The sequence below is a fragment of the Micropterus salmoides genome, unplaced genomic scaffold (assembly GCF_014851395.1).
Source record: "Micropterus salmoides isolate LMB-PRFRI ecotype aquatic unplaced genomic scaffold, ASM1485139v1 Ms_hic_scaffold_2, whole genome shotgun sequence".
NCBI lineage: Eukaryota > Metazoa > Chordata > Actinopteri > Centrarchiformes > Centrarchidae > Micropterus > Micropterus salmoides.
The window spans coordinates 18,836,648-18,860,127 of record NW_024041150.1 but is presented as its reverse complement, the minus strand read 5'-3'; the positions used below and the strand labels follow the sequence as shown (position 1 = coordinate 18,860,127).

General features: G+C 40.3%; 1 protein-coding gene across 1 annotated transcript in view; it reads left to right on the top strand.

The window, feature by feature from the left end:
* The window catches only part of LOC119912223, a 359,916-nt gene that overhangs the window by 328,151 nt on the left and 8,285 nt on the right, over nt 1–23,480 (top strand). The window contains exons 30-37 of the mRNA XM_038731318.1: nt 4,309–4,566; nt 7,475–7,636; nt 7,857–8,087; nt 8,180–8,279; nt 13,867–14,099; nt 14,897–15,154; nt 20,999–21,256; nt 21,589–21,594. Coding sequence (XP_038587246.1) covers nt 4,309–4,566; nt 7,475–7,636; nt 7,857–8,087; nt 8,180–8,279; nt 13,867–14,099; nt 14,897–15,154; nt 20,999–21,256; nt 21,589–21,594 — 1,506 coding nt within the window. The remainder of the gene's footprint in view (nt 1–4,308; nt 4,567–7,474; nt 7,637–7,856; nt 8,088–8,179; nt 8,280–13,866; nt 14,100–14,896; nt 15,155–20,998; nt 21,257–21,588; nt 21,595–23,480) is intronic.

Genomic DNA, 23,480 nt, shown 5'->3' with positions numbered 1-23,480 from the left:
TTTTTTTGCAACATATTAATTGATGAACCATTGAGGTCTTGTAATATAAGTCCATAATCTATTTCATTATAGTCAGTCATCTTAATCAGAAAGAACATTATTCCTCTTCCTGTCCTGTCTGGCACTCTTTTCTGATGATATTGTATCCAGGAATATTGATCCGTGATTTGTTACTGTATTTAAAAGTGTTTCGTGTGTGGAAGCTACAGAGATGTTCCTGTTTTTTAACATTTGGATTAGCTCTTCTTTATTACCTCTTATATATAAGGTGTAAGTGTCATGGTGAAGATTATGGAAACAGGTGTGGCGTTCTTGGTGGTGGGAGGATAATGTACATGAACTGTAATGTGTGTGTTTTCTGAAACTTTTGATGACTTCATATATTTTTATGTCGACCATGGCCAGTTTTTTGAGGTCCCCTCGCAGATGGACAAGATGGAAGGTGGGATTGGTGGTTTTCCTGGAGGTAGTTACTTTGGCAGAGGAAGTCATGTATGTACAGATAGACTGGACAAGTCTTGGAAGTGGCAGAGTGTTCGCCTGCACAGTTGGCTCATTTGGCTTTGCATTTGTCTTTGTTGCAGGTTTTGTGCTCAAGCAAACAACAGTGTTATTGCTGATGCTGACATTTGAAACATTGTAAGATGGTGGGTGAGGGCCGCGCGTTTTCCACATGGTACTGAAATAGGTCCTTGTAGAATCCTTCGTGGAGAAGGCCGGCAGCTTTGTATTTTGAGGAATGTTGTTGGCTGCTGAATGGTTTTAATTATGATTCTGTGTATACGGAGGAGATATGAATATAGAATAGGAAAGTTTTGTGTGTCTGTAAATAACTATGTCTCTTCGTTCTGTCCAGTTAAATATGGTGTGCCTCAGGGGTCGGTCTTAGGACCCATTTTGTTTTCCTTGCATCTGCATCCCCTTGGACATATTATCCATAAACATGGACTTTCTTTTCATATTTATGCTGATGACACACAAATATACTTGCCCGTTAGATCCACAGACCCTGGAATGCTGAGTTCACTTAACAACTGCCTTTGTGAAGTTAAAAAATGGATGTCAAATAATTTCCTCCAGCTGAACTCAGACAAAACAGAAATCCTGGTCATTGGGTCCCAGCAGATGGCAAAACAAATACTGCCATCTGCTAGTTCCCTAGTAAATCACATTAAGCCTGTGGCAAAGAACCTTGGTGTTTGGTTTGATAGTAATTTAAATGTCGAGCAGCACACCACAAAGCTTGTTCAATCATGTTTTTATCAACTTAGAAATATAGCAAAAATTTGATCTATGTTAACTTTTAAGGACACTGAGACCATTTTACACGCCTTCATCTCATCACGCCTGGATTATTGCAACAGCCTTTTCACCTGTTTAACCCAAAAATCTATTGATCGACTCCAGACTGTCCAGAACTCAGCTGCCAGGCTTTTAACCAGAACAAAGAAATATGACCACATTACTCCTGTTTTAGCTTCATTACACTGGCTCCCAGTATGTTTTAGAATTGACTTTAAAATTCTATTGATTACTTTTAAAGCTCTTCATGGCCTCTCGCCTTGTTATACTTCTGAACTTTTAGTCCCATACACACCTCTGTTGTCTGTTCCAGAGTCTCGACTGAAAACTAAAGGGGACAGAGCGTTTGCTGTCAGGGCCCCGAGGCTCTGGAACAGCCTGCCCGAGGAAATCAGCTCGGCTGAGTCAGTGAACTCTTTTCAATTCAATTTCAATTCAATTCAATTTAATTTTATTTATATAGCGCCAAATCACAACAACAGTTATCTCACAGCGCTTTTCATAAAAGAGCAGGTCTAGACCGTACTCTATGATGGTATTTACAGAAGCCCAACAGTTCCCACCAAGAGCAAGCACTATGCGACAGAGGCAAGGAAAAACTTCCTTTTAAGAGGCAGAAACCTCGAGCAGAACCATGGCTCAGGGTGGGCGGCCATCTGCCTCGACCGGTTGGGGTGAAGAGAGAGAGAGAGAGGGAGGGAGAGAGAGAGCAGAGGAACAGAGAGAAAAAGAGAGGGATGGATGGAGAGAGAGAGGGGAGGGAGGCAGCCTACACAATATACACACACAGAGGTACAGACAGCAAAGGTGATGTTGCTATAGACTAAATAAAAAAATGGTACAGATATTTATAGTAGTGTTAATGGTAACAATCGTAATGTTAATGATTATAATAACAATAATAACAATAAGACTAGCAGAGGGTGTCGAGCAGAGAACCAGAGCCAGAAAACCTGCAGGAAGTGATAGGAGGAGAGAGGAGAGGGACGAGAAAGCACAAGTCTACCAGAAAGGGGAGAAGTTGTGTTAGTAACATGCAATAATGGGATGAGGTTGAATACAGAGGGAGAGAAAGTAGAGGAGAGAGGAGCTCAGTGCATCATAGGAAATCCCCCAGCAGTCTAGGCCTATAGCAGCATAACTAAGGGATGGTTCAGGACTACCTGAGCCAGCCCTAACTATAAGCTTTATCAAAGAGGAAAGTCTTAAGCCTACTCTTAAATGTGGAGATGGTGTCTGCCTCCTGAACCCAAACTGGAACCTGGTTCCACAGGAGAGGAGCTTGATAGCTGAACGCTCTGGCTCCTAGTCTACTTTTGGAGACTCTAGGAACCACAAGTAACCCTGCATTCTGGGAGCGCAGTGCTCTGGTGGGGTAGTAAGGTACTATGAGCTCTTTAAGATAAGATGGTGCCTGACCATTAAGAGCTTTGTAGGTAAGAAGAATGATTTTAAAATATATTCTGGATTTTACAGGAAGCCAATGCAGAGAAGCTAAGACAGGAGAAATATGATCTCTTTTCCTGGTTCCTGTCAGAACACGTGCTGCAGCATTCTGGATCAGCTGAAGAGTATTAATGGACTTTTTCAAGCAGCCTGATAATAAGGAATTGCAGTAATCCAGCCTAGAAGTAACAAATGCATGGACTAGTTTTTCTGCATCATTTTTAGACAGGATGTTCCTGATTTTCGCAATATTACGTAGGTGAAAAAAGGCGGTCCTTGAAATTTGCTTAATGTGAGACTTAAACGACATGTCCTGATCAAAGATAACTCCAAGATTCCTCACAGTGGTGCTGGAGGCCAGGGCGATGCCATCCAGGGAAACTATATCTTTAGATAATGCGTTAGTAACTCCTTTTAAGTCCCTTCTTAAAAAATACTTTTATAGGAGACGCTTTCCCGATCTTATTTGACTTTATTTTATCCCTTTTATTTTATTCTATTTTACTAGTTTTATATTTATCTTAAACGTGTATTTTAGTCTTGTATTGTTTTTGTATTATTGTCTTTTGTGTATTATTGTCTTTACACTTGTTAAAGCACTTTGTAACTTGTTTTTGAAAAGTGCTCTACAAATAAAGATTATTTTTATTTATTATTATTTTACCTATTGACTGGTTGTGTTTATGTTCTGAAATCATTGTTTGATTTGAGCACAGATCACGTGGTTTTGAGGCAAGTGTTTGATTTTGCCAGAAGAGTCAGGGGTTTTGTGAATGTAGTTTAAAGACTGGGTATTGTGTTTAAAGGAGCATGAACAATTTCTCACATCACATCTCTTCTTCTGTCTCAGCTCCTCCAAAAACAGAAGACTTCAGATCAATAGGACAAGATGTCACCAGTATCACTCTGCAGTGGAATAAACTGAACAACAGCATCAGCTTTATTCTCCAGTTTAATGATGCAGAGATCAACATTTTTGTACCAGATGGAATTAGACGAGTAACTCACACAGTCTCATCTCTCACTGCTGCAACTGAATACACATTCACTCTCTTCTCTGTGTTTGAGAACGTCAGAAGCAGTGGAGTAAACATTACTGCAGTTACCGGTAATATATGTCACTTTATTTCTATGCTCTGTATCTGCTTAGCTAACCATCATTTGCTTTTCAGTTACTGGGTATGATAGTATGTGCTACTTAACTAGATACACTTTTTTGTATAGTAAACAAACTCAGCATTGTTTTGGCCAACACTGTAAGATAATTTTTGCGTTAAGAATAATTAATGTTTTAGAACATTTGTTATGTCGCGAGTCTTCATTTATCATGGAGTCCATCTCGGTTGTGATATAAAGTGTGATGGATATGACTACAGAATGTGACATCTGGATCCAGAAAAAAAACATTCTTAATAATACAAAGAATTGTTTCACTTGCTCTGTTCCTGACAGACAGCATTAGTTTGTGTTTATGTGGGGATACAAAATGAACCATCTTTAAATGTCAGAGGGAACATTTTCACTTTTACTGACAGTGTTTCACTGCTCTTTTTGTCTCAGCTCCTCCAAACGCAGAAAACTTCATATCAACAGCACAAGATGAGACCAGTATCACTCTGCAGTGGAATAAAGTGAACAACAACATCAGCTTTATTCTCCAGTTTAATAGTGCAGAGATCGACATCACTGCACCAGATGGAGATGGACCAGTAACTTACACAGTCTCATCTCTCACTGCTGCAACTACATACACATTCATTCTCTTCTCTGTGTATAAGAACGCCAGAAGCAGTGGAGTGAGCGTTACTGCAGTTACTGGTAAGATGTTTGACTTCATTAATGTGTATTTAACCGGGAATAGCATTTTCATCTTGCAACTTGGGAAGCTTCTGGATTGTTAATAGTAGTAATAATAATAGTTTTTTCCTTTATAACATTTCAATTTTTTCTCATTAATCCTTCATGTAATTACAGTTTTTTTCCCCACTCGCTAACATCATTTTGTCCAATCTGTAGTCACATTTTCAAAACTCTAAACTCAGTTAGCCCAATATCAGTCTGCTAAGTTTTTCTTTACTTACTAGCTTACCCAATACCAAAACAATGGATTTGTGATTGAAACAGCTGCTAAGCATTTCTGAATAAACATATCATTGAAACATTGTGAAATAGCTGTTGTATTGTAATTTGGGTAAAATAGATCAACCACAACCAAACACAGAACAACAGAGAGAAAGAAAGAATAATGTACGAACAAGGGAGAAGAATAGTTAGGGGCCAGGGAGGAGTAGTGTTTCTATCCAGGTGCAGAGCTAGAGATGACGATGTGATGTGGATGAGAACATGTGGCCAAATGCTTAAGATCATATGGATTAGAACAGGACAGTACTTTTTTGTTTCAATGTAATTGTGTATTTACATTTACTCATTTTGCTGACACTTTTATCCAAAGTGACTTGAGGAACAACAGACAAGCATCAATAAAGCATCAATACATTAAGAGATCCACAAGTGACAATAAATACTACTAAGAGCTATTAGCATGTACAGCATCAATAGGGTAAATACCAAGGGAAATAAGTAAGAGTTAACAAATATTGAAATCAATACAGGGGAATTGTAAGGAGATAGAAGAACAGCACAGGAAGTGCATGTAGAGGTTAGTGGTTACTGATGTTATAAGAGGAGGTGTTCTCAGAAGAGTTGAGTTTTCAAGAGCTTCTTGAAGTTAAAGGAGGACACCCCTTATCTGATGGCATGTGGTAGAACAGCCTGGACTGAGATTGCTTTGTGTGTAGGGATGGCAGAGCCAGACAGTGTTTGTTTGTAGCACAGTGGCCGAGAAGGAATGTAAACGTATTTGAAAGTATTTTAACACATTTTGAACCAAAAGCCACATAGGTTGGGTCATTTGTTGATCACTGGCTGCAATTACAAATTGTTAATAAAGTTTTTACTTCTGTAATTCTGTGAATTGCATGTTTATTCTACTGTACATTCTATAAAGTATGACTGATTCACTTTTACATAGTTTGATGACCTTTTTTCAAATTGTCTACTGTGTACAGGTAGATCTGAAACATGAAAAGTAATGCAGCTTTGTAATGCCATAAACTGTTTGTAAGTGGTTGTGCTATGATTGATCTGTTCCTCTTGGAAAGAAAATGTTGTGCTAGTGTTTTGACAGAATAAGTTGATTTTGAGTCAGGTTTTCTGTGAGTTTGTGTATGTAGAGAACATTTTCTTTTGCATTTTGAAATGCAGAGTTGGTGTTGAAAGAACAAAATGTGGTTTTGAGCAGAAAATGTACTATTTGGCTAATTGTGTGAGGAGATGTGTTGCTGTGTTAAGACTTTTGATAAAGTATCATAAGTTTAGGGAAACACTTGTTAGCAATTGAAAAAAAACTAAGTTACAGTATTTCTCTTTTTCTTGAAACTCTAAACACAAATCCACAACGTCTCACACAGTTCCCCAAACATCCTATTTTCAGGTCAAAATGAGGCTCTCCACTCAAAACCATTCAGTCTTGCTGAAAAACCAAACTTTGCCCTCAGACATGACACACAAGCCCTCAGAAACACACACACAACACAATCTTACACACTGGTGAGATAAATTCAAAACAATAATACAAAATCTGGTTGTAAGTAATGTTGCTTGTGGCTCAAACACCTTTTCACATAATGAAAACAACAAAATAAATAACAAATGTAAACATTTGCACACATTTCTCATTCATTAGTGTACTGTACAGTACAACACACTAAAAAACTAATTATTCTGACACAACGTCCTATCTTTGGTCTGGGACAGACTAGAGATTCTTGTTCTCCACCTACTCCTCTTCCCTCTACCTCCTCCACCTCCTTCTCCTCCCTACTTTTACTCCCTCTTCCTACCCCCTACTCATCCTCCACCTCCTCATCTTCCTCCTATCTCATCTACTCCTCCACTCTGGTGTCCTACACCTCTTCCTTCAGATTTCTCTGGATCTATTTTTCCAAACCTGAACGAACTGACTCCGGCCCTTTTATCTGTCAATTGAAGCTTCTGATTGGTGTGTTATCAATTTTGACTGTTTGTGTTTCCACCTTGGTAGCTGTGTGCTAATTGAGTTCAACCTGTGCTGATTGAGTGAACAATATTGAATTAGTTAGCGTTTTCTCAGTGACCACATGGTGTAGGCAATGAGAAATGAATGTATTTGTGTGTAGAGTTTAGGGAAATGGGTGTGCTTTTTGAAAAATTATGGTTTTGAAATTTTTATTCAAAAGCCTGCTTTTAGTGTTTAAGCAATGGAGAAAAACTGTAACTTTATGTTGTCTTTGTTTTTTTTCTGAGCACTTTTAAAAGGACAATGTTAACATGTTACCTTTCCTTCATTCCTTGTCATTATTTTTATTTCTTTTCTTTTTGGTATAAATTAAAAAAGTATGTTTCATTATATTTTCAGTTATGATATATCTTGCAACTGCAGCTTGTCTGGAACTAGACATTAAATCCAGCACAACTGTTTGGTTTAGTTTCAATGGAGCATTCACTGATTCCATGCTCTGTAGTCATGATACAGTGTATGCTACTAGCATTCAAAAATCTCATCAGAGATTTATTGTAATGTAAATGTATTTTAAAACCCTACAGTACAGCTGAACCCACTTGATGAATAGTGCCTCTTCATGCTTTATAAAAAGATAAGTAATTAAAAACTGATTTTGCTTTGCAGCACTGGTCAATGTTGCCTCTACTCGTCAGTACTACTTTGTGAGTACGCCACTGAACTGGACTGAAGCTCAGAGCTTCTGTAGACAGGTCTACACTGACCTGGCCACCATAGAAAACACAACTGATGTCAGGGCTGTACTCAGGACCACACCAAGCTACACAGGCAAGTTCAAAATATTGGACACATACAGAACATAAACACACTTTATATATACTGATGTATAATCATATACATACACAACAGACAGGAAAAAAACACATATTTGCTTATTTATGATTACGTAAAATATATAAAATATTCATTGAAGTTGTTTACATATAACGTAAATTCAGCAACTATTTTAGTTTAAGGTCTTAGATATAATTAATATCTGTGTGAACAGGCAAGGCTTGGATAGGCCTCTATGATCACAGCTGGAGATGGTCCTTGAGTGACAGCAGCTTCTATGGTGAAGGAGAGACAGAGTTTAGAAACTGGGCTCCTGGACATCCCTTCAATCCTTACGGAGTACAGCTCTGTGTGGTGCTTCAAAACTATTACTATAACTTAAATGCCTTTGGAACATGGGTGGACCTTAATTGCACCAACAAATTCTTTTTTGTTTGCTACAATGGTGAGTTTTCTTATAGCGTAAGAATTAACAAAAGGTTAAATAGATCTTCAGCATAGCACATTGTTAACTTCTCTTCATCAATATATTTCCAGGTTCAGTAAATGGCACATCACCCTTTGTAAAGATCAATAAACCTTTGAATTGGACTGAAGCTCAGAGATACTGCAGGGAGAATTATGTCGATCTAGCCAGGTACAGTGTGCACTAATGAAGACTCCAACACATACAATAGTTCAGCACTGAACCAACTACTTAACAACAACTATCTGTTCTGTTAATGACATTTGGTTTATTCAGTTTTGTAATCTCAAAAGGATTGGATAATCTGTCCTACTGTTTTTTTATTTTGATCCTTTTTGTCATTTGAATCCTTCCTGTGTTTGTTCATTTTTTATTATTATCAATTGTTATTATCAATTGTTTTACCTATAAGTTATACATTTTTCATCCTTATAGTAGAATAGAATAGAACACCACTTTATTGTCCAGCGAAGGCTGGAAAATCATCTTTGGTCTCACCAGAACTATAAAAACATCACTATGTTGTATGTAGCATCTGCCTATTTTTTGCTGCTGCTTTATTTCTGTGTTTTATCTGCCGGGATGTAACTAGCCTTCTCGTTTATGATCGAAAAACTTTGTTTAACAACCGAGCGTCCTGTGAGGCTTTGGGGCTGTCTAGAGATGGTTTGGGAGAACAGGCTGGAGGCCTGCCCCCATGGTTGTCCAACATCCCAGACTACCCATGTGTCCCGTGTTTTCTTCCCTGGAAAAAGCACCACAGGAGACATGGAAAGTGTGTCGGCGTGCTTGTTCGCCTCAGGGCTTACCTGAGGTCCTCAGATGTGCCTCATCCTTGTCTACTCTGTGGTGGGGGCTGCTGTCATCCTGCTGTCTGTGGCTGCCGGTGTTCGGAGGTTGCGTGCCTGCGATGGATTCGACCTGTCTTCCCCAGCCCGACTGCTATTGTGGGCTTCCTTCTTGCCAACTTGGTGACAGGGTCATGTTCGGGTGCTGTTCCTCCGACGCTGTTCCACCTTCCTCACGGCCTGACACACGGGGTTCTGGGTGAGGAAACGTGGTGTGAATAACGGCTAATTTGCGCACACTGCAACGTGCTTCAAAACCAGACAGTTTGGATTTAACTCTTTGTATGGCCCAGTTCTTGTTGGTGAGTCAAGTCTGCTTCCTTTTCTGAGCTTCTCCCTCAAACTGTACATTTAGCTCTCCTTGGACCACTGTCAAAGGTGGGGGGCTTGCCACTGTGTTTAAATCCACCTTCCAGTGTTGGCTGTCTGCATCTGTCACCTATTCTAGCTTTGAGCTGCAGCTGTTTGAATTAAACGCCTCATCTCCGACGCTGTGTGCAGTTGTGTATCTTCCACTAAAATTCAAGACGGATTTTATGCAAGTGTTTGCTGATTTTATCGCAGGTATCAGGTTAAACTACGACCATTTTATAATTTATGGTGACTTTAATTTACATGTATGCTGTGAAAGCAAACCTATGGTTAAAGACTTCTTAAATCTTCTTAACTCTTTTAATCTCACTCAATCGATGTCCGGCGCAACACATGAAAAGGAACACACATTAGACCTTGTGCTATCTCATGGCTTGTGTTCATGTAAATGAAATCTGTAACGTATGTATTTCAGATCACTTACCTGTTTTATTTATGATTACAATCCCATTTTCTGTGGTCACAGTCAAACCCCGGAACAGTTCTCTGCTGCTTTCAAAGACTCTGTGCTCTATAACTTGGATGGAGGTGATGCTACTGGTACTGGTGAACTTATTACTCTTTTTAATTCAACCTGCACAAACATCTTGGACTCTGTAGCTCCTTTGAGGATGAAACACACTAAAGCACTTTCAGAGCCCTGGTTAAATGACACCACCCATGCGATCAGACGTGCATGTCGGCAAGCTGAGAGAAGGTGGAAGAAAGATAAACTCAGAGTGTCATATGAAATCCTACAGCAATATCTATCTGACTATCTGAGAGCTGTAAAATCTGCAAAATCTGATTTTATTTCTAAGCTGGTCTCTAACAACTGTCACAGGCCTCAGGTTCTTTTTAATATATTTAACACCATTACAAATCTCCGAAGCTCTGCTCCTATTACACCTATATATTATTAACACCTATGTGACTCTTTCCTAAAATTCTTTTTGCTCTTTGATCTTCTGTAACCACGTCCTCTGACCATGATCCCTCTATTCCTCCTATTTGCCTTGCGGTTCTAGATCAGTTTGAGCCCATATCAATCCTCCCTATCTGAGGTGGTCCATCATCTGCAGCCCACAAGTTGTCACTCAGACAGCATTCCCTTTCGTCTGATTAGAGAAGTCTTTGATACCGTTGGACCATGTATTTTGTCATGACGTGATAAATACCTGTCTTATCTCTGGTTATCTTCCTTCCGTCTTTAAACATGCTGTTGTACAGCTCCTGCTAAAAAGGAAAATCTTGACCCCTCTGTTCTTTCTAACTTCAGGCCCATCTCTAAACTGTCTTTCTTATCTAAAGTCCTGGAGAAAGTAGTTTTTACCCAGCTGCACACATTTTTAATTGATAATAATGTTTATGAAAAGTTCCAGTCCGGCTTCAAACCTCGTCAAAGCACTGAAACGGCCCTTTTAAGAGTTTTTACTGACTTGATTTTAACTGCTGACTCAGGAGTCTCTAGTGCTTAGCCAGTCAATCTTAGACCACTCAATCCTCTTGTCACGGCTGGAAAATTGTGTGGGAATAAAAAGTTATTACTTCAGTCCTATCTAACAGATAGGAGTTTCTCTGTCCACCTCAGTGATTATTCCTCTGAGATGGCCCCATTTACTTGTGGTGTGCTTCAAGGTTCTGTCTTAGGCCCCATCATCTTTTCTTTGTATATGCTGCTGCTGGCCTCCATTTTTGAGGGGTATGAGGTCTCTTTCCACTGTTTTGCAGATGATATTCAAATTGATTTGCTCCTGAATGTAAAAACTAAGGGCTCACTGCACCTCCTGCTTGACTGTATGAAGGACATCAAAACGTGGATGAACCTAAACTTCCTCAACCTAAACAGAAAAAAGACAGAGATCATAGTGTTTGGACACCCTGAACTGCTTGATGTAGATTCTCTCGGCCCTTTGAGTTCAAATAACCGCTCAACTGTGAGGAGTCTTGGTGTTGTATTGGACAGTGCATTTAAATTTGATAAACAGATATCCGCCACTGTTAGATCCTGCTTTTTCCAGTTGAGAACTACAGTATAGCCAAGGTAAAAGCCTATCTCCCTCCTAAAGATTTTGAGAGGGGGATAAATGCTTTTATAACTTCCCGCTTTGACTATTGCAACTCCTTATATGTGGGCTTAGACAAGTCATCTATTCAGCGCCTACAGTTAGTATAGTTAGGGACCACATCACACCTGTGTTGCGCTCCTTCCACTGGCTTCCTGTTCATTACAGGATTGATTTTAAAATCTTACTTTTTACTTTTAAATGCCTTAATGGATTGGCTCCATTGTACTTAACAGAACTTCTTCATGTTCATACTCCAGCTAGAGTGTTGAGATCCACCAATCTCCTCCTCCTGGATGGACCCAGAAGCAGACTTAAAACCAGAGGAGATTGAGCCTTTAGTGCAGCTGCCCCTAACCTGTGGAGAAACCTGCCAGTCCATATCTATGGTGTTATGAGGTTGTGTGGTGTGGGGACAGAGAGGACCCAAAAGCAGCAATCTGAGGGAAGGAGGTTTATTGAGGGATAAAGGGGTAGAGGGACTGGAGTGGAGGGAGAGGTGGATGTCGGGGAAACACAGGCACGGGGAACCACGAAGACTGGGGGCCAGGGAGCCGGGGAACACTGGGGCCGAGGAAGCGAGGAGCGGTGGGAGAACAGGGAGGACGCTGTGGGGGTAGTCTGAGGAGGAGAGGGCCGGTGGATGAGCCCAGCCGACTGAACGGAGGACAAGGGTGAGTGTACCTGGGAGGGAAACAGACAGAGAGACAGGGTTAGAGGTGATGGCGACAAAGCACAGGGAAAATGTGAAAAAACAAGAAACTGAAAATGAAAAGCCTGAACACGGAGGTGGCACCAGGTATGGAGCAACGACGATCAAGCGAGGATGGCATGGAGAACCGGGGTTGAAATACAGGCAGGCATGAGGTGATTACTATTACTGTTTACTGTTTCTAAGGGCAGCTACTACTATGCACTACGCACTTTTGAGTCCATGACAAAGTACCCCTAGGGGGAAAAGTATATTCTATTCTATGTCTGTTCTGTTTTGTGTAGGCTTTGCCCTCTAAGGCTATCGGTATTGGTTTTACCCCTTCCGCGCGTCTGCGCGGCACTGAGAATTTCAGTCTACGCCTACTCACAGTGTGGGCCAATCCTACATCCACACCTTTTGTATATATACACACACAACGGTGAGACCCAGCCTTCGGCTCCCTGTTGTCTTCAGCACTAAGCTTGAAGTCTAAGAGCATAGAAGACAAAAGAAGAAGAGAGTAATCTGCCTGCAGCGAGAAGAACGATGCCTTCCTACCTGCCGGCTGTGTCCTCCGTCCGGCTGTGCGAGGTCTGCAAGACGGGCTTCATCCTGCTGGGGGATCTTCATCCCTGATGTGAGCACAGTAGGAGAAGCAGGAGTCAGAAGACTCCGCCCTCTCCCCCCACATGTCCCCCAGCCGCTCTCCTCTTCCCCCGTTCCAACCTTCAGAGAACATTGACCCTGGCCTTCATGAGGGTGATCCCAGCCTCAAGGGGGCTCCGCCGCCACCTCTCTGCCATCCATCGGCGGCCTCGTCAGAGAGCTCCCCGGCCTCCGCCGGCTGCCACCTGCTCATTCCCCCGTATATATACACAAGGTGCAGACATAGGAGAGGCCCACGCTGTGCGATGACTAAAATTTTCGGTGATGCGCAGGCGCGCAGAAGGGGTAAACCCAATAGCCTAACAGGGCTGCGCCTATACTCATAGAATCCGGGTTACAGGTGGCTCCGGGTGGAGCGACACAAAGGCCTTTGCGTGAGTTGAAAATTTCCAACTCGAGAGAATTTTTGCGGGTTCTAATCACCTTCTCGTGTTTTGTGTGAACACTTTCAGCGAATCTACTCACGGGGAGGAAAGCGTCGCAAGGATTAAATTCGCGTTTGGTCTGAATGCACAATAAGACAGAGAGCTGGTCCAGTACCTCCTGAGCAGGGGTAACTCGGGATCTAACAGCAGTTCCGCTCCTGAAACTCTACTGGTAGCCCCTCGTAGTAATAGTGGGTGTAATCCAAACTTCGGTCTTGTCTGGGATGACTGCGTTGAACGCTTAAACAACACAACATTAGGGACAAAGTCTAAAAAACAAACAACTACAACACACTAATAACATTAAAAGTACTAGCGGTGACACACAGTCAGGTCAGCAGTGTAGCCGCGCCCCCAGGAAGTCTAAAATTAATAAAACTTGGTTTTATGACTGCAAAGCACTTGGAGTCAAGTAAGGGATGGATGGAGGAGATGATGATGATGAGCAGTTTTAGTGATCTAAGTATATTACTTGAAGTATATCTTGATTGTAAGGTGATTATGTTGCACTGATTTTAAGATGTTAATAAACAGCTACGTTGTCCAGGTGGCTGAACACGTTAGCAAATTCTTAAATAATCACATGAGATTTAATATTATGTCTCCCAATAATCAGAAACAATGTATTGCACTGTCAGATATGTTCCGTCTGTTAGTTCTTCAGTTATACTTACCCTTGATGTGTATATGCTACTGTTTCTCTTACAGAATACAAAATCGCACAGAAAATGACATCATCACAAACCTGGCAGCTGGGCATGCTGTGTGGATCGGTCTGCACTGGGAACAACTGTGGTCTGATGGGAGCACCTCTCTATTTGAAAACTGGTTCAGTGGGCAACTACAAAGCAAAAAGCAGTGTGTCACCACAACATTCACATACTCAGGACAGTGGTCAGATGATAGCTGCTCCCTCACTTTCCCGTTCATCTGTTACTCTAGTAATGTATCTTATTTATTACATTTTTAAATTTAAATTTTCTACTCACGTACTGTATAGAGATTTATTGTTGCAACATTAGCCATTATATATCGTACCTTTACAAACAAAATCAAAACTGATTTTAGATTTGTTAAGTCTGTTAAGGCAGAACTAAGAATGTTCTGTATTTTTTTACTTTTTTTACTTCTGCTAAATGTTGTTCAGAAGGTTATTTACAGCAGATAATCCTGCGAAAATCTAGTGATCATGTCAAATCAGCACGGTATTTAAATTTAAGTTCCTAAAGATATGACTGTTTTTCATCTATAAAACTTCAACAGACGACTGATTTGTAATTGGTGATGTATCATTTGGGAATAGCAGTTACATCAGTGATTATGTCAACATGATGCATGAAGTACATTATGTGTGTTGCATCAAACAGTCAACAAATCTTAAATAAACTCAGTGTGACTGTGTAAAACTGTCCTGCTTCTGTACTTCAAATCAAATCCTGTATTGGCCAACACATTCAACTTATTTATTTCCCCCTAGTTAGTTATCCATATTCAAGTCCTATGAATTTTTAATTCTCGATTTATTGTTCATTACATGTCTTGTGAAACACAATGATGTGGTTAGGTATAAAATGTGACACAACATTCTTGCTAATACAAATATGTATCTCTCATAGGCACCATTAGGTTTTGTTAACAATGGGATACAAAATGGAATGACCTTAATAGCCAGACTGAGTGTGAATTTTTCACACAAAGTTGCTTAATAAATTAATTTACTTCTCTCCTTCTGTCTCAGCTCCTTCAAAAACTGAAAACTTCAGATCAATAGGACAAGATGAGACCAGTATCACTCTGCAGTGGAATAAAGTGAACAACAACATCAGCTTTATTCTCCAGTTTAATGGTGCAGAGATCGACCTCACTGCACCAGATGATGATGGACCAGTAACTCACACAGTCTCATCTCTCACTGCTGCAACTAAATACACATTCACTCTCTTCTCTGTGTTTGAGAACGTCAGAAGCAGTGGAGTAAACATTACTGCAGTTACCGGTAAAATATTTATTTCTATACTCTGTATCTACTTTGCGAGCCACTGTAATAATTTTTACATTGAGAATGATAAATTTAACTTTTGTGACGTTATTCTTCATAAATTGTGGAGTACATAACGGTTGTCATATAAAGTAAAGGGTTTTCAGTTTAAGAGACCAAGATCAGATAAGTTTCACTCTGACTCCTCCCCTCCTGCAGAGCCTGAAGTTCTGACATTTCCTCATTCACACTGTCAATATCAAAGCACATATTGAATCACGAGGTTGCTGACGTACTGCGGTAAGCGTGTCGACTCATTTCCGTTTCCGGTGCTTGTGTGTTGGTACCGTGTTGTGCTGCGCTCACTAAATACCAGTTTAATTTGTTAGATTACAGCGGCCAACTGTCCGCTAAACACTTATTCTTACAGTAATTTTGCCTAAGCACTCACAGTTCTTTCCATCTTTAGTGACTGCTGTTTAATCTCATAGTTGTTTTCAAAAGTTTTGGTAGCTGACACTACAGTACTTTAGCTTAGCCTTTAGCGACTTTAGCTCAGCAGCTAGCAATGGCTTCTGCCTCCTGCCTGCCAGTGTAGTTTATTTATAGACATGGAGGTGAGGCTCAGTGATTTAGAAGTCCGGCTCCGCACCTTGGTAGATCAGTCTTTAGCTACTGTAGCTAGCCAGTCCCCGGTAGTCGGTGCAGAACGGCCTGAGGTAGCCTCTGGTAGCCGTCCTCCAGGATTTCCTGTGCAGCCAGGAAGGGGGGGCTGGGTGACTGTCCGAAGGAGGAATAGTCGTAAGCATTCAAAGCCCACAGATTATCATCAACCTGTTCACGTCTCTAACAGATTTTCCCCACTCACCGACACACCCGCTGAGAAACCAACTCTGATCATTGGCAGCTCCATTTTGAGAAACGTGAAGTTAGCAAAGCCAGCGGCCATAGTTAAGCGCATCCCTGGGGCCAGAGCAGGGGACACTGAGTTTTATTTGAAACTGCTGGCTAAGGATAAACATAAATACAGTAAGATTGTTATTCACGTCGGCGGTAATGACTCCCTGTTAAGCCAATCGGAGGTCACTAAGATTAATGTTGAGTCGGTGTGTACATATGCAAAAACAATGTCGGGCACTGTAGTTTTCTCTGCACCCCTGCCAAATCTGACCAGTGACGACATGTATAGCTGCATGTCGTCACGGCATCCATGAAAATCCTATAGTGACGGTGTCTGTCCCCCGACCATCGAAATTATTTAAAAAGTTAAACAAAAGAGGAGCTGTACATAAAAACCTCATAAAAATTAAAACCACAAGAGAAATAGTGCAAACTAATAGGAAAAATAAATGTATCAGATCTCTCTCTTCTAAAGGTGTACTAGTAAATTAACTAATATCAGATTATGATATTAATTTATTTTGTCTTACTGAAACCTGGCTGGGTGATGGAGAATATGTTAGCCGAAATGAATCCATCCCTCCCAGTCATACTAATACTCACATTCCTCGAGGCACAGGCCGAGGAGGTGGAGTTGCAGCTATCTTTGACTCTAGCCTACTAATCAGATCTAAACCTAAACTAAACTATAACTCATTTGAAAGCCTTGTTCTTAGTCTTTCGCACCCCAGTTGGAAATCACTGCAACCTTTTCGTTATAGCGTACCGCGCACCTAGTCCGTGCTCTGAATTCTTATCTGAATTTGCAGAGTTTTTGTCAACTTTAGTCCTTTTAATATTCATGTGGACGTTGAGAATGACAGCTTTAGTACTGCGTTTATCTCTCTGTTAGATTCCATTGGCTTCTCTCAGAGTGTTCATGAACCGACTCACTGTTTTAACCACACCCTCGACCTTGTTCTGGTGTATGGTATTGAAACTGAACATTTAATAGTGTTCTCACAGAATCCCTCTTTATCCGACCACTGTTTGATAACTTTTGAGTTTGTATTGCTGAACTACACGCCATTGGGCAAAAATTTCTATACAAGATGTCTGACTGATAGTGCCATAGCTAAATTTAAGGATGCGATTCCATCAGCTCTAAATTCATTATCAAGTCACAAAGTAACACAGGACTCAGGACTAACAAATGACACAGGACTCCTATGCTAATTTCAGTCCCTCCCAAATCGATCATCTTGTTGATAGTGCTGCAGGCTCGCTGCGAATGACACTCAACTCTGTAGCCCCTCTAAAAAAGAAAATAATAAAACCAAGACGGTTAGCTCCATGGTATAATACTGAAACTCGCAAATTAAAGCAAATATCGCAGAAACTTCAGAGGAATTCCACCAAACTGGAAAATTCTCGTTTAATTTGGCAAGATAGTCTTAAAACTTATAGGAAGGCCCTCCGTAATGCCAGAGCAGCGTACTACTCGTCTTTAATAGAGGAAAATAGGAGCAACCCCAGGTTTCTTTTCAGCACTGTAGCCAGACTTTCCACAGAGCAATAGTTTATTTGAGGATTTTCAGTCAGGATTTAGAGCTCATCATAGCACAGAGACAGCACTGGTGAAAATGACGTCCTTATTGCATCAGACAAAGGACTTGTCTCTGTACTGTTTTTATTAGATCTTAGTGCTGCATTTGATACCATTGACCATCAGATCCTATTGCAGAGACTGGAACATTTCATTGGCATTAAAGGAACCGCTCTAAGCTGGTTTAAGTCCTATTTATCAGATCGATTTCAGTTTGTACATGTTAACGATGAGTCCTCCATGCGTGCCAAAGTTAGTCATGGAGTTCCACAAGGATCTGTCCTCGGACCAATCCTCTTCACTTTATATATGCTTCCTTTAGGCAATATTATCAGGAAATATTCCATAAGCTTTCATTGTTATGCAGATGATACTCAGTTATATCTATCGATCAAGCCAGATGAAACTCATCAGTTAGCTAAACTTCAAATGTGCCTTCAGGATGTTAAAACCTGGATGACCTGTAATTTTCTAATGTTAAACTCAGATATAACTGAAGTTATTGTTCTGGGGCCTAAGCACCTCTGTGACGCATTATCTAAAGATATAGTTTCCCTTGATGGCATCGCCCTGGCCTCCAGCACCACTGTAAGGAATCTTGGAGTTATCTTTGATCAGGACATGTCGTTTAAGTCTCACATTAAGCAAATTTCAAGGACCGCCTTTTTTCACCTACGTAATATTTCGAAAATCAGGAACATCCTGTCTAAAAATGATGCAGAAAAACTAGTCCATGCATTTGTTACTTCTAGGCTGGATTACTGCAATTCCTTATTATCAGGCTGCTCGAAAAAGTCCGTTCAGGTTAGTCCTGAACCATCCCTTAGTTATGCTGCTATAGGCCTAGACTGCCGGGGGATTTCCCATGATGCACTGAGCTCCTCTCTCCTCTACTTCCCCTCCCTGTGTATACAGCCTCAACCCATTATTGCATGTTACTAACACAACTTCTCCCCTTTCCGGTAGTCTTGTGCTTTCTCGTCCCTCTCGTCTCTCCTCCTATCACTTCCTGCAGGTTTTCTGGCTCTGAGTCTGGATCTGTGGCTGCGGGTCACCTGCTGCCCCCGTGTTCCTGCTCGACACCCAGCCAACAACTATTGTTACTAGTCCTATTATTATTATTATTGTTATTATAATCATTGTTATCATTAACACTACTATAAATATCTATACCATTTTTCATTTAGTCTATAGCAACATCACCTTTACTGTCTGTACCTCTGTGTGTTTATATTGTGTAGGCTGCCTCCCTCCCCTCTCTCTCTCCTTCCATCCCTCTTTTTCTCTCTGTTCCTCTCTTGCCCTCTCCCTCTCTATCTCCCCCTCTCTCTCCTTCACCACCAACCGGTCGAGGCAGATGGCCGCCCACCCTGAGCCATGGTTCTGCTCGAGGTTTCTGCCTCTTATAAGGAAGTTTTTCCTTGCCTCTGTCGCATAGTGCTTGCTCTTGGTGGGAACTGTTGCGCTTCTTTAAATAACATCATAGAGTACGGTCTAGACCTGCTCTTTTATGAAAAGCGCTGTCAGATAACTGTTGTTGTGATTTGGCGCTATATAAATAGAATTGAATTGAATTTTGGAACACATTTACGTCTTAGCCTATGTAACCGGGATTTCAATGTTATTTGTTTTTTCACCCAAAAATTATCTCAAACAAACTGGTATCAATGTAAGGAAAGAGCGTTATCTCCGCACATTGTGGATTTATCCTCAGCACAGAATAAAATCTATGGGCTACACTGTCCTTCTTTATAACACTCTATGGACATAACGCAGCTGTTAGGTTGGAAACATTTTCACAAAAACACTTACTGTGAGCTACATTACTGCAGAAATCACTGTTTAAACTAATCAGTATAAAAATTATCAACAGTAATCTTTCATATTGTAGTCACACTTATCAGAACATAGTTATTCATAGTTATCAACTAGAGATAATGTGACTATTTGAGTGAGGATGACTGTGGTGCAGCTGAAACAAATGGGCCTAAATGTAGTTTAAAAGTGAGTTTCTCATTAGGCTATTAGCTGCATAGTCTGAATGTGTTTTCATAGCATTTCATAAAATACAAAATGTAAAATATGACTGTAATTTTATTAAGGTAAAATAGACATCTAAAACTTTAGAGTCAGTTTGAACACATTTTCCACTGCAAAAAATAGGCTAACCTACTCAGTCGGACCGTGACTATAAAATCACAGGCCAGGAGTACCAAACTATGTCTAATCTGTTTAATTAATATTTTCATCTTCAGTTATTGCCACTGGCATTTTGTCCCTTCAGGTTACAGCTAAATAAATAGGCCTGCAACCTATTTAAAATGAATGTAATGAACTTTAGGAGAATTCCAGCACTTTATCATTAAGGTAATCCTAGAGTGGTAAATGATGAATGAGCAATGCTGGATAAAATGTAATCTTGTTAATGTATTGATCCTTCCTCCACTTCCGCGTTTTAACATAAATACCATATCATGGTCCGCGTTGGCACACATTCATATTTCTAGCTCCACCCGATTAAAATGGAGGCTCTGCCTTAATTTACCCGTTGCCATAGGGATTCGTAGTATTGGAGCTCCATTTTTTTCATCCCCACACATGTGCTTCCATCAGGTTCAACATACTCAGAGTTGACTGAGCTTATTCTGATCGGCTTTTCTGAAACCGAAAAGTTGTTTTACATTTCAGGCTCAGTCAACTCAGAGCTCAGGGATAGGCTCAGAGTTTGTTAAACCTGCTTTCTGAAACAAGGCCCTGGTGAATAGGTGAGATTTATTTGCAAAAAAATTAATGGTGAAAATTACCGGTAGTGTGGTGTGAACAGCCCTAAAACACAAAGGGGTGAGTAATCCAAAGGTCCAACTAAAGTATAAGTCAACGCTGGAAACAACACACACAAAATCAACAATGAACTGGCCACAACAGAAAGACAACCATTTAAATACACAGTGGAAACTAATTACACACAGGTGACACTACTCACACAATCAGAGAGAACAGAGAAACACAGGAAAAAACATGACAAGAAACACTAGGAGCAGCCTACAAACTAAAACAGGAAGTAAAGCTAACAGAAACACAAGGACTAATGTCACGAAAATAAAACCTTCAAAAGAAAGCATAAAACACAGACATACAACAACATACAACATACTACAGATATGAGAAAACACAAGCGCAGGATATGAACACATTCATGGCAATAAAGCTAGATTGAATGGAATTGAAACAAATTACAAAAACACACAACAAACCCAAACCTGTGACTGTGGGGATACAAAATGAACCTTCTTTAGCTGTAAGAGGGAAAAACAACAGACATCACTTTTAGCGACAGTCATTTCTTAATCCATGTTTCACTGCTCTTTTTGTCTCAGCTCCTCCAAAAGCAGAAAGCGTCATATCAATAGGACAAGATGAGACCAGTATCACTCTGCAGTGGAATAAAGTGAAGAACAACGTGAACTTTATTCTCCAGTTTAATGATGCAGAGATCAACATCACTGCACCAGATGGAGATGGACCAGTAACTCACACAGTCTCATCTCTCACTGCTGCAACTACATACACATTCACTCTCTACTCTGTGTTTGAGAACGTCAGAAGCAGTGGAGTAAACTTTACTGCAGTCACTGGTAAGATGTTTGACTATTGTGTATTAGCTTTATCCTTTTTACATTTGAACATGTTCACGTTATTAAGTTAATGTCATGGAGGCTTTTCTTCTTCCATGTTTTTTTCTGACCAGTTTCAAAAGGAACTTTAACAATATGTTAACATGACATTCCTTGTCATTATTATTCCTTAATTTCTTTGTATAAATAAAATGTGTTTCATTTTATTTTTAGTTATGACATATCACACAACTGAAATATAAACAAAATATTGAATTCAAAATATTCTTCTTTCCATGTAAACCATCACCATCTCTCCAAAACATCTCTCACATTGCGACCTACAACAAAAGGCCCAAGTAAGTATATGCACATATACACATTCATTACATGGTCTGAGCCTTTGCCTTGAGTTCCCAAGTCATAAATGTATTTTCATCAGCTTGATTGAATTTTATATCATTATCACAACTGTATTATTTTTATGTTTTTTTCTTTGTTTTTCATTATATACTGTAGTGTTTCTCAACGGCCCCCAGGGGGCGTTTCAAGGACGATGGGGGGCCCTGGAATCAATAATTTGAAAGGGGGGCACTGAGCTGCTTTTGGGGAACATTTGTTAGTTGGAAATTCTAAGACGAGATTACACCAAAGATTCACAACAATATGAGTTTAAACTTTGAACTACTTTAAACTGCGGTGTGTAACATTCAAACCTGCCCATTTAGTCCACTGCGACTGGACGAGACTGTGTATTTTTTCTCCGTCAGCTACTTGTGGTGCAGCTCTGTGCTGCCTTCACGGGAGCGGGAAGTCTATAATCTGTAAGATTTTACCCACATGGTGTTTACTGTGTAATCTCAGTAAAATTTATGTTCTCTTTCGTGGTATTCTTGGAAATGTGTTTATTTCTCTGAGGAATACACCGTGAATGTCTTGTTATCGCACATTTAAAGCAACTTTGCTGCGACACCAGTGAGTGACGTGGACCCACCTCGCGCTGTGAGTTGCATACAGTTTATACCTAAGCGTACATATACAGTAGTTTCAGTAAGCTATGTAATGTTAAAAACTGAAGCCCTGACTTGCGCTGTTGGGGATTGTATGCGGCACTTGGATGCTTTAACTGTTGTTAAAACAGAAACAAGTCAGTTCTCTTACACAGGCTCCGCCCTTTAATGGACTCTATGTGTATGTAATGGGACAACATTGTGGATTTGTGCATTTTATATTAAATAAATTTTGAGCTACTCCAAATTCCTCTTTTCCTCTCCCAGAGAGGAGCAGGGGTGTTAAAGATCAACTTTAACAGACTGCTGATGAGAACCCAACAGAAGGGGGTGGAAAGTCGCTTTCTCTAAGTGCTATCCCTGAGCAGCCTGATCATAAAACAAAAATGTTTTTATTCCGAAGCTGATAACGCGGTGACTGACTGTTAAACTGACAAAAGGGAAATTAACCAGAGAGCCTATTAGAAAGGCAGGAAATCCTACACCCCCCCCCCCACACACACACACACACACACGTAACCGTGGCAACTGACCTTGCTCTGTGTTTCATTACCCCATCAAAGGGACACCCCCTTTTACGCCTAAGTGTGACGTAATCCAGGACAGCCGAACTTTAAATAACCAAAGACTGCAGTCTCCAAAGACCCCAAAGCCTTAACTGTTTAAATCTTTTAGTTACTTGATTATGTTTGCCTCTATTTGAGTAGTTATGTTACCATGTTGTTGCTATCTGTTGTTGATATTAGTGCTGAAAAGAATCTAAATAAGTTACTATTGCAGTGTTTTTATTTTCAGCAAGATTAAGGACAATCCTTCATTTAATGTGTAACCAATGCTTGTTCACAATACTTTCTCACACAATTCCATTAGTGATAAATGATGATAAAGAAATGTCATACTATATTAATTATCCAGCTTGAATTTAATGCTGAATTCCCCAGTTCCAAAGGAAAGATTGTTTTGGGTTAATCTAAGCTTTCCTCATGTAACCTGAGCTCCCCCAAGTGGACGAAATAAGTATTACACACCATCGTCGGAAATGCCGTATAAATGTCACCCACTTATCCTGAAAAATAATGTGACAATTGTTTTCCTGTTACCAAACGTTTAGCTTAGAACGGTACAACCATTTGACCATTGAGGTTTGATTGTGGAAAATATTTGATTATAATACGCGCAAATAGACTTTCTTTTTAGACATTAAAAGTTTAGAAAGGCAGTCCCTCAGGAAACCT